Here is a 12,300-nt window from a genome sequence, read left to right on the forward strand (position 1 = left end):
TCCCTTGCTGCTGCCACCCCCACCTGGCTCCCTTCTCAACTTTGCCACTGGGCTGCTGCTCTTCTTAGGGCTGTGGCCCTACTCCATCCCTTCTCCACCAGAGGTAGGGTGCCCTGGGTTGTGAGATCCCTAAATACAGGAATAAATGTTGGGCATTGTGCTTTTTTCTTGTTTTGAATTGACTATCAAATTTTCAAACTTGGTTAAAGCCCTAAGACAGGGGTGGGGAACATCAAGCCCGGGGGGCGTTTAAGGCTCGCGGAATCATTTGGTCTGGCCCTTCATGGGTCTTGGCAGATCTCTAGCTCAGAAGGATCTAAGACTGGTGATCCTCCCCCCACCTCCAGACAGGAATAGCCTTTATTCAAGGCAGATGTGAGTTTGTTTTGCTGAGAAAAGGAACCTCCCCCCCCCCTTGCAGAAGAGTTGTTAGCTATGGAGCTGCTAAGACCACCCAAGAAACTGTGTGAACTCTTTCCCACCCAGGCCATGGAGAAACGTATTCCCTCTGTACCACAAGAGGGCTGGAGGTGGAAGTGGCAACAATGTAGGGGTTAAAGGGGGCAGGGCCAGAATGCGTGCGCGGGGGGGGGGGGGACAACAGTTCTTAGCCAGTGTGTCCTCATTTCATCCCTGCAGGCGGAGGTAGCAGGAGCTGGCTGTAGAATCCAGCCCCCACCATGCAGAGCAGGAGCAACTTTAGTGTGCGGCTGGATGGCTACGCCCGGCTGGTGCAACAGACCATCCTGTGCCACCAGGTGGGCGAATGCGCCACCAACTGGATACCTGCCTGCTTGCCCGCTCTGGGGGGGGTCATCTGGGGCAGCTGCCTGCTTGGGGCTTGGTTGGCAAATTTTTAAGTTGATAATTTTGTATGGCCCACGAATGATGTTATAAATATCCAAATGGCCCTTGGCAGAAAAAAGGTTCCCCACCCCTGCCCTAAGGCATCAAGCTATCATAAGATGTTCCAGATGCCATGCCTGACCTGAAGATATTCATAAAAAGATATCTTCAGTGTTAAAATTTGTCTCACGTTTTCTGAAAGATAACATGGACCCTCCTTTGCGGAAATCCATAAATGTGATACAATAGCATGAAACCATATATTCAATTGCTTTGAGTCCTTGCAAATCCACCAAAGCCTCAATGGAGAGCACTTAACGGAAAATATAAAATTCTATATCCCCCAAATTTATAGAAGGTAAAACACATCTGATGCAGATATGTTTTCTTCCATTTTTTCCTTGTCAAATCCATATCCTAAGAGACACTTCCATTCTTTTTTGTTCTCATTTCCACTTAGCTTGATTTTTGTAGTTTCTGAACCCATGTATTAGTGCTCAACTATATGATAACTATACAAATTAGGTACTGTGTGTCCTCCCTTTTCATACAAAACATACATACCTTTGTTTTGAATCCTGGGTCTTCTTCTACCCAAATGAACTAATCCAAAGCAGACTTTTCAGGGTTGTCAAGGGTATTAATTGCAAAACTAGAAATATAAACACAGATCTGAGAAGTCCTTTCATTTTTATTACTGCCATCTTCCCTAACTATAAGATGAAGAGTTGGTTTTTATATGCTGACTTTCTCTACGACTTAAGGGAGAATCAAACTAGCTTACAATCAACTTCCTTTCCCCTCCCCACAACAGACACCCTGTGAGGTAGGTAGCACTGAGAGACCCCTAAGACTAGCCCAAGGTCACCCAGCTGGCTTCATGTGTAGGAGTGGTACTTGTCTTTCCATGCCCAGTGCAGGTTTCTCAAAATCCATTCCGCATTTTCATTGCATTTTTTCAGTCTTGTAATGTTTTTCAGTGGAACTCATGCAAGTCTATTGGCATTCCTGACTCCCAGTATATCCAATGGTCCTTTAGGCATATCCCTTTTCCCCCAATGGGCATTCTTGCCATTCCTTTTGGTACATCCCCAATTTGGGGACATTAGGAATTAAGCGGTGTTCATGAGGTCGGATCTAGCTCTTCATGCTTGGTTCCTTGTTCATATATCATTGACAGGGACTTTATATTACTCTCAAGTATGAACTGTTCTTTGATTCCCCCCCCCCCTTTGCCTGCAAAGTAAAACAAATGGGGGGCAGGTGCCTGAATCTTGTCCTTTTGTCTCCTACCACTGCTGGCACGGCTGGCCAAATCAAATGCGAATAATAATTCAGCTTCTGCCTTCGGCGTGTTGCCGGCTCGTAAGAAGACTCTAGTGAACGTGGGATTCATTCATCGATTCGTTCATTCATTGAAAAAAAAAAGTGGGATTAAAGAGAAATCGAGGTTGTGAATGATTAAATTAAGCAGCAAGGAAACGGGGAGCAAAGGCAAGAACTGCTGAGAAAGGCAGTTAGTGCGTCATTGACAAATCTGTGCAGTGAAGGATTAACTTCGTCCTCCTGGTTAAGTTTACATGTAAATAGAGAGCAGCTGCTCCTCTCCGGTCAGGCTGGCCCAGTGGAGCTTTTGATTGGTTGCCAATGACATCACTCCCTCCCCCCACTCCGGTTGTTATAACACAGAAGACCCGAAGCCGCGTTGAATAAACCATCCCTTAAGAGACGAGAGCCTGGCCTTTGACTCCACCCATTTACCCGCCCACCGCCAATCACCGGCGTCCCCGTGAGGGGGCTCAAGCTGCCTTCAGAAGAGGGCCCCTATTGGGTCGGCGTGCCGTCTATCCCGCCTCTTGCCACGCCCCTTTCGAAGCTTACATTTACTGTGTAGCAAAAGAGAAAGTAACTATGTTGCGTCTGGAGATCAATGAAGCCAAGTGAATGGGGGCTTAATGCGTAAATCGATAGCTAAAGAGAAGCGCCAGATGGTGGAGGGAAATATTCGTGTATGAAGTAAGCGGAGGACTTTAGTTCTGCGTGAGTTATAGAAATTAATTTTTTTTTGTAATAAATATATGTTGCCTTAGAAAAGGGATGCGTTAAATAAAAATCCCTGGGTAATGTGATTAATATAGAAAATTATGTAGGAAATAAGGTAGATGCTTCTCTTCCCCCCTACCGGTCTGAGTTTCCTTCGGCTGACCCTTGTGCGTTTTTTGGGGAGCGATCGCCGCCTGGATCGGAAGAAACGAAGGCTTTTCTCGTCTGGGATTGCTGCAGTATCTAGGGGGGTAGGGGGGGATCGGAGTGCACGAGACGTTCCCCGCGTCGGCATCCCCCTCTTCTTCTGCAAAATCCCGTTCCCTTGTTAGTGTGGTCCTGTTGGACTCGGGATCTGCGAATGCGTGAGAGTGAAAAGCTGCCTCTTTTGGCTGGGATCTTTTAACTCCAGTCTGACTTCATGCTTTGGCTGGAAATATCTTACCTCTGCTGCAGAGGATGCAGATCTTACTAAATATCCTTGCGATCGGAAGGAAACACATCTATCTACTATTTTGTAATTAGGGATGGGAAATAGATAATCTTACTGGACCCCGCAGGTGATTTGCTTACAGTCTTACAGCTTGTTTCTGCCTTTTGTATTAAAAAAAAAACACTATTTGTTTTCCCCTGCCTTTTTTTGGATTACTAGTCCAAAAAGCTTTGCTTCTCCCTTCCCCATTCCTTGGTGTGCAGGATGTTTCATGTCGTCTGTAGTTGTGATTGCTCAAAAAATAAGTCAGAAAGCGAAGGGAACTACAGAAGACTCATTTGGTAAAGGTTCATCTTCCTGTATTTCAGCTATCTTGCCTCCTTGCAGGGAATCCTTAGAACTGATCAATGGTCTCTTCTCCCAGCACAAGGATGATTTAAATTCATCCTGCAAAGACTTTTTCTTTCAGCAGGTGATAGAATGTCTTTTTCTCTGCTTGTTGCATTGCCACCTAGATGGGGAAGAAAGGGGACCTTGCCAGATTATAGGAATAGGTAATGTAACGTGGGAAAGCAGGGAGGGGATTACAGAGGACTTGAGTCACTTTCAGTGTGCTCTTTAGTTTTAGGTTATTCTGTTCCAGTGGGGGCACCACACCATACTGAGAGGGGTGGTGGCAGCTGTCCATACTACAGTAGGGCATATAGGATTATTTCCTATGCAATCCTCAAACTGCCTCTGTCAAAGTAAGCTCTTGGGACAGTTTTTGATACTTAGACTTTCAGTTTTTTTTTAAAGTAAGATTTTCATTGAAGTTCTGATTCCCCTCCCCCATGGTAAAGTAGCCATTCTGGTCTCCCTTTAGTTGATCCTAATGGATTATGCCAGTGCATTTGGTCCCTATATAGCATCATAAAGCTGATCATTAAAAAAAAAACAAAAAACCTCTTGAGTGATGACAGAAGAACCTCTGTTTTTAGGAAGGAAGGTTGTCTTAAACTGTTTAAGATGATGGGGATGAAAAGTGTATGTCTGGGGGCGGGGAGTATTAATACCATAAGGACTGATGATTCCAGAGCTGTCATCATATGAGGGTTATATTAGCCATTGCCTAAAGTGTCGCTCCAAAACAGTACTTTTGTTCATAAGAAACACAGAATAAGCACTGCTTATCTTGTTTCTTTCTTCCAGTATAGATTTGGGTTACTAGCAAGATTCTTGAAGTGTTTTATGCGTGTGCAGCAGGCACAAAAGGTAGTTCTTTCCTAGCAAGCTGCTTGAGTTGAATGTCCTCCCAGGGCAGATTGACGGTCCTGCATTGTTTTAATCTGTCAGCTTAATTGGTAGGAGAATGTGGGAGTGCAGCTGGAGCTGACTTGCTTTGGAGCCTGTGATTTGGTTCATTTGCATCTGCTCTGCAGGTATATGGGATCTGCTAGGATCTGGATTATTTAGGTTAGCCTGGCTTTGTGTACTCTGCCATGAAACACACACACACACCAACCAAAGTTCTGCACTGGCACTCTAAATTGTACAAATGAATTCTGTGACTTGTGTAAATTATGTCAGCTGAAATCTGCATGTGCATTTAGCATGATTTATGCTACGATGTTTACATGCTGCTGGTCAAAGAGAGCAGGCAAGGTACTGAGCAGGGCTTTGATTCTCTGATCAGTGGAAGTCTTGTTAAGCAGCTCCTTGGTTGCTGATTTCACCAAGTATTGCCTACTTAAACTTTTTTAAAAAAAACATCATAAAGCATTAGACAGTTGCTTTTTTTCTTTAAATGAAGAACTCAGATGCTCGAGCAGATGAATTCTGTAGCTTTACTGCACTTTTCTGATGTACCCACGAAATTGCAGCATACTTAGTGCCCTACTCTCCAGGTCGCTAATGTTTATTTATTTCTTGTCTTGGGATAAGGGTTGGGACAAAGGAATTTCCAACTCCCTTATGGCCCTGTATGCCTACATTCCATAGCTGAATATTCAGAACAGGGCTAAGTTCAGATGTAAATGGTGGCAGCTAGTCATAAATTCTCTGTTTCGTTGGACTGTCAAAAGTCCTTGCAACTTCCATGTTCTAGATGTGGGAATGAAACCCTGTGCATCATGGGATACCTGATATCTTTTTTCCCCCTTTCAACAGAGAGAGCTTGAGTTCCTTTTGACTTGCCATTCTCAGCCTCCTCATGCCTCCATCTCCACTAGACGACAGGGTAGTAGTGGCACTCTCCAGGCCTGTCAGACCTCAGGATCTCAACCTCTGCTTAGACTCCAGCTACCTTGAATCTGCCTCTTCCGCCAGCGAGAGCCACGTGAGTCTCCTCAGCTCCGCTGTTGTGTCCCTCAAGGCTGCGAATCTGACGTATATGCCCTCATCCAACAGCTCTGCCCGCTCCTTGAGTTGTGGATGCAGCAGTGCCAGTTGCTGCAGCGTGGCAACGTACGACAAGGACAATCAGGCCCAAACGCAAGCCAGCACCAGCAGCGCCTCAGCCAACGTCGGAACCTCCAGCCCTTGCCCTGCTAACCAAATGGTCAACAGCAATGAGAACTCTGGCCCTTTGAGTCCCTCGAGCAGCGTGGGGAGCCCAGTCTCAGGCACAGCAAAGCCGTTGGCTAGCATCAAGATCATCTATCCCAATGACCTGGCGAAGAAGATGACCAAATGCAATAAGAGCCACCAAGGGCCGGTCATCATTGACTGCAGGCCTTTCATGGAATACAACAAAAGCCACATCCAAGGGGCGGTTCACATTAACTGCTCTGACAAGATTAGCAGGAGAAGGCTTCAGCAGGGCAAGATTACCGTCTTGGACTTGATCTCTTGCCGGGAAGGCAAGGACTCCTTCAAGAGGATCTTTTCCAAAGAAATTGTTGTATATGACGAGAATACCAATGAACCGAGCAGAGTAATACCTTCCCAGCCATTGCACATAGTGCTGGAGTCTCTCAAACGAGAAGGCAAGGAACCCCTGGTTCTAAAAGGTATTGGCCTATGTTCTGCTGCTTTTTCTTCTTTGCTGTTGTGTGAAGTTGCAGTTCTTATGCTTGGCTTCCTAAAAGCAAGCCTTTCCCCTTTCCTTCCTTTTTTTTTTTAATGGGGGGTCCCTTGGTGCAGAAGAGCAAGGGAATTCATGACTGAATGCATGCCATTCATTATTTCAAACAATTGAAATTAAGATTCAAGGGGAGAAAAATAATACTTTATTAGTACAAATCGCATTTTACAATGTGTGTCTCATGGGGCTTTTTACAAACTAAGGGTGCATGTTTAAAAGGAGTCGTTGAAAAGCAGCAAAAGATGTCTGGGGTTGAGGGTATGATAAGCCTTGTCTGCATTTCTTCAGCTTTACGTTGGTCATGAAGAAAGTCCTTTGTGATCTGTCACAATTGTGCCTTGTTCAAAAGGCCTTGGATTATCTAAGGCGTGCTGGGATAAAGGAGCAAATGGAGGAAACCAGTATTTCTCCAAGATTCTCCTGAGCTCTGATTGTTACACTGGGATTCCTTGTAAGCAGAGGACAAGATAAGGGAAAACACAGTAGTCTTCACATTCTCATAGCTGGTGATTAATTTTATAGTGTACATTAGGTATAGTATCTGAACATAGATGGCATCTAGGAGCTGCTTCTCATGTTATTAAGAGGTGAAAGAGAAAGTGTGAGTGATTTGTGTTTCCTGTATCTCTGCTTCCTTTTCAATGTTAAAGCAGAATCATGAGATCCATAAACCTCAGATGGCGCATGAAACTCATAGTTGGGTGCAAGATGAATATTCCACTCCCCCACACTATAGTATGATAAAAAATGGAAGGGGCCACTCACCCACATTTCATTTTTTAAGTGGTGTATACTCTGTGCTTACTTTACATGTTCCACCAAAAAGTGACAGAATGGACTTAAAGACAAATACTGTACTGCAAGCAGATCTTGTATTGAAAAATTGCTCTTGATGGAGCTGCATGTATGAACATGTTTAATTGGCTGTCAGCCCCATCAGTTTATTTTTACTAGTAGTTCTCTGGTGGTAATGTGAGACAGACTGGTTAACTAAGATGGTTAACTAACTTAGTTTACTAAGACTGGTTAACATGTAAGTCACAATAGCTGTTTCTTTTGTCGGTCCATTACTAGCTTTAGAATACAGATTATTTGTATCTATGTGTTGTTTTAGTGGGCTGTGGGGGCTAGAGGTCTATTAGTTTTTAAATGTAAGTAATAAAGCCCTTAGGTATTAACTTTTTATAAAAGCTGTTGGAAAAAGGTAAACAGACCATACAAGAAAATAAAATATCAGAGAGTCGATAACAAACCAAATCTCATGCATAGGGATGGGTAGCTCCACTTCTTAGTGGCTAAAGCACTGGTAAATCTGGGATTACAGGGCTGTATTTACTGAGGTTTCAGTGTTTAGGCAGAAAACATGGCTCAGTGATAGCACATATGTTGGCATATGAATGGTTCCATATTTCATCCTTGGCATCTCTAACAAAAATGATTTCTGACAGCAAGAATAGCAAAGACTTCTGACTGAATCTTTGGAGAGTTGTTGGCAGACTCCAGCAAAAGTATGCTGAACTGAGTGAGATGCGCCTTTGGTTTGAGATATGATCATATATTAATCTTCTTTTAATTTGTAACTACAGTATAATCAGCCATTATATAGTTTTTGTGCAAAATCTATTAGTTACTGGCTTTTAGATGTATCTTAAAGAAAGAAGAGGCTATAAAATGGTCAAAGTCAACATGGAATGCATGACTGCAGTCTGGTTCATAAAGCAATTTTCCTACTAAGAAGGATTTGACTATGTACTGCTTTGCTGCTAATTCATTATGTACAGTGCAAACCGGAGCTCTAAAAGTGTCTACTGCAGAACATGGTAGGTGAATGGCTTTCTAGAACATAAATCTGGAAAATTCTTACAAATCTGGAGCAGACCAGAATACTTCTTGTATCTTATATTTTCCCCTAAAAATCCAAAAGCTTCTAGGGTGTTTAGAAGGACAAAATTATTGCTCTGCCAGAGTCTGAATTGAAATCTTTCACAGATAATATACATTTGGTCATGCCATGATAGTTCTTGGAGTTTATTATGAGATGAAGGTGCAAAGAAGTACAAGATTCTGAACAAATATGATTTCCACCACTTTGAAACTGTATAGGTTTTAAGTTGTGCTCATTTTCCCCTAACTTGGGCATTGACTCTGTCTTGTATTCTGACTTGGGGCAGCAACTATTACAGATGTGATTTTTCTTGATCTTTTTCTCTCCAATCATCTGCAAACTTATTATTTACCAAAGTAGTTACCTTAATTGAGTGGTGGTCAGCCATTTTAATAATGATGCCACAAATTAAGGCCAGATATCAACACTCTTCTCCCTCCCCCATTGCTGTTCCCTTTAATACAGGGATGGGGAACCTTTTTTCTGCCAAGGGCGATTTGGATATTTATAACATCATTCGTGGGCCATACAAAATTATCAACTTAAAAATTAGCTGACCAAGCCCCAAGCAGGTAGCTGCCCCAGATGACCCCCCCCCCGCATAGGCAAGCAGGCAGGCATCCAACCGATGGTGCACTTGTCCACCTGGCGGCAAAGGATGGTCTGTTGCACCAGCCTGGTGTAGCCATCCAGCCGCAAGCCGGAGTTGCTCCTGCTCTGCAAGATCAGGGCCAGATTCTACAGCCAGCTCCTGCTACCTCTGCCTGCAGGGATGAAATGAGGACACACTGGCTAAGAACTCCCCCCCCGTGTGCGCACATTCTGGCCCTGCCCCCTTTAACCCCTCCATTGTCACCACTTCCGCCCCCAGCCCTCTTGTAGTACAGAGGGAATACGTTTCTCCATGGCCTGGGTGGGAAGGGGTTAACAGTCTCTTGGGCGGTCCTAGCATCTCCATAGCTAACTACTCTTCTGCAAGGGGGAAAAAAGGTTCCTTTTCTCGGCAAAACAAACACATCCGCCTTGAATAGAAACTATTTCTGTCCGTGGGAGGGGGTGGATCGCCAGTCTTAGATCCTTCTGAGCTAGAGATCTGCCAGGACCCACAAAGGGCCAGACCAAATGATTTTGCGGGCCTTAAATGACCCCCAGGCCTGATGGTCCCCACTCCTGCTTTAATATATTGAACAGGGCAAGAGGCACTAGTATAGCCCTTGAGAGGTACACTGGAGTATAGGCTTGACTCCCTCTGCCACTCAGAAGACGGTTCCTCAAGGTTCTCAATAGGGTTTTGCCAGTGGCCCCTGTGCATACTGTTGTCTTTAGTGTTTCCTTTAGTAATGCACTATTTTGAATGAAGCAATAGTTCAAAAATCCATTGTGGGGCTAATTTTTTCTGGCTCTTATCCTAAATACAATGACCAGCTCCTACGTCCCATAGCTGTCACTGGAATTTCTTTCCCTCCCAACATTTCAGAGGTGAAGTGTCTTTAACATCATATTCTGACACCGAGGATCCATACATGTGCTTCCCCTTCCCACTACACATTGCTGAAATGTCTTCTTGGCTTGCTGTGCATTGTTTTCACTTACTCTGCAATAACCTGACATCTTTGTACTGGCTACTGAAGCTGGGTGTGTAAGTAAAGTGAGCCTATCAGGTGGGTTTGTTTTAATATATTATTTAACCTCACAATTGATATGGTGGTGTTTATTATTCAGCGGTTGTAATCCAGGCATTTACAATGGCATTGACTATCTACTTAAGTGGCTATGAGACTGGAAAGCAAATGGGACACCAATATTGTGTGTGCATGAGCATCCATTTGCAGACATGTACACTAGAGTCCAGATGCATGATGAGTAAGGTTGCCAGCTCCAGGCTGGGAATTCCTGGAGATTTTGGGGTGGAGCCTGGGAAGGCCAGGGTTTGGGAAGGGGAGAGGCCTCAGTAGGGTATAATACCACAGAGTCCACCCTCCAAAGGAGACTTTTTCTCTGGGGGACTGATCTCTGTTGACTGGAGAGCAGTTGTATTTCTGGGAGATCTCCAGGCCCCTGCTTGAAGGTTGGCAAGCCTAATGATGGGCCATCCCACAATCAGAGCTTTATTTTCTAAAGACCTGCAGAAGGTCTAAAAGCTGAATAACTCTAGACCAGGTGTGCACATCACTTGTAAAGGATTCTCCAGCATCTGCCAGAAAGTCAGATTAGTGACAGGTTTTTTAAAATCAAAGACACCAGAAAGTAGGAACTATCTCTGCTAAATTGGGACAGTTGAATTATATAGACTTTATGGCAGCCTGGAAATGAAAAACAAAAACAAATGCAGTCTTTAAAACTGTTTGTATTGTGAAATTCAGCCCTGATCCAGTAGTCAGCCATACGTACATCTTAGATGAAGTTCATGGTATGATAACTGGAAGGCAGCTGGTAGTCCATGCTCTTACAAATAGGAGCTTGGAAAATATCAGAGACTTCAGATCTGGGTTACCTTTTAGGGTGATGGCAGGCATACCTAGGAACAGGTTCAAGTTTGAGTACCAGCATGGTGTAGTGGTTAAGAGCAGTGGACTCTAATCTGGAGAACTGGGTTTGAATCCGCACTCCTTCACATGAGTGGCAGACTCTAATCTGGAGAACCAGGTTGGTTTCCCCACTCCTCCACATGAAGCCACTTGGGTGACCTTGGGCTAGTCGTAGTTCTCTTAGAGCTCTCTCAGCCTCACCTACCTCACAAGGTATCTGTTGTGGGGAGAGGAAGGGAAGGAGATTGTAAGCTGCTTTGATTCTCCTTAAAAGGTAGAGAAAATTGGCATATAAAATCCAACTCTTCTTTTTTCTGTTATGAGAGAGCTCTGTTTACATGCCTATTTACCACCAACCCCTTCCCTGCATGCATACTTCAGGTGGGCTGACTACATTGTATTCTTTTATTTTAATTCAAGCGCAAGCACATTTACCTGATCTCACGTTTGGTGTCTTCAGATGTTTTTATATTTAAGTCTTAATGTTTTTAAAATATGTAGAAATCTTTTTGGAGACGGGGGAAGTTGGATTGGCCAATCCATAAGGTGAGGGCCATGGCTGCCTGGCCCCTGTAGTCACTCTGCAAATCTGGTTTCTGCTGAAAACCAGAAGAACCGGTCTCCCCCCGGGTCTGACCCATGTGAGAAGGCAATGCTTGTGTCTTGGTGGCAGTGAATGGCTTCCAAAATAGTCGGGCTCACTGCTGAAACTACGTCGATCTGTCTTCAGGCTCTTAGGCTCTTGGCTGACTGTCATTTGGCCGTGATGGAATCCTCGCGGTGTCATTTTGGGAATGGGGTTCTGGTTCTGCTCTGAAGTCCGGAGTTTTAACTTTAGCTGAAAGCACTTAGCAGCTTTCTCTAAAGAAGCTTTACAGAAAAGATTATTATGTTCCTTTCCCTTGTCTGTCAGCTAGGAAGAATTGCAAGTACAGATCAAGGAATTAATATGGCAGGGTTGTTGTTGGTTTTTCTGGGCCACCATTTAGTAAAAAAAACAAGAGTAGGGGAATGAACAGAAGCAGAAGAAGGTTGCGTGAAACAGTACCATATGTTCACTATAAAATACCAACACTCACAGAAACAAATAACCTTCTTTCTTGCTAAGGGATTGTGACCGAGAGAGAGAGAAATTATATATATATATATATATATATATATATATATATATATATATATATATATATATATATATATATATATATATATATACACACTTTAATAAGGCTCTGCTTCAGCATCTGTGCTTGCAGCATGATAGGAGAGGTATCTGTTATTCAGTTTCACTTGTCAGATGGGATTTTTTCCATCATGCTTCAGTAGCTTTTAATGCCCTGCATGTGATGCAATTTTTGTTTTTAGGGATTGAACTAAAACTGAAGCCAGGCTATAAAGCCTCTTTGCTTTTTATGTGGAGTGGAGGCTCTCGCCTGACTGCGATCCGGTCATAATTTATTGCTGGCCCATCTGATCCTCCTGCGTTATGTTTGTAAACACTGGT

The 12,300-nt window shown here is 43.8% G+C and overlaps 1 protein-coding gene across 3 annotated transcripts in view; it reads left to right on the top strand.

The window, feature by feature from the left end:
• The first annotated feature begins 2,725 nt into the window (after positions 1 to 2,725).
• The window catches only part of DUSP10 (dual specificity phosphatase 10), a 44,560-nt gene continuing 34,985 nt past the window's right edge, over positions 2,726 to 12,300 (top strand). Inside the window, exons 1-2 of one of the 3 annotated variants that reach the window (XM_056853580.1) lie at positions 2,726 to 2,886; positions 5,471 to 6,312. In XM_056853580.1, the coding sequence (XP_056709558.1) occupies positions 5,514 to 6,312 (799 nt within the window). In that variant the 5' untranslated portion in view covers positions 2,726 to 2,886; positions 5,471 to 5,513. Of the gene's footprint in view, positions 2,887 to 3,773; positions 3,795 to 5,470; positions 6,313 to 12,300 lie in introns of those variants that run through there. The other 2 variants (XM_056853581.1, XM_056853582.1) reach the window with 2 other exon arrangements.

This window comes from Euleptes europaea, chromosome 7 (genome assembly GCF_029931775.1).
Source record: "Euleptes europaea isolate rEulEur1 chromosome 7, rEulEur1.hap1, whole genome shotgun sequence".
Classification (NCBI taxonomy): Eukaryota; Metazoa; Chordata; class Lepidosauria; order Squamata; family Sphaerodactylidae; genus Euleptes; species Euleptes europaea.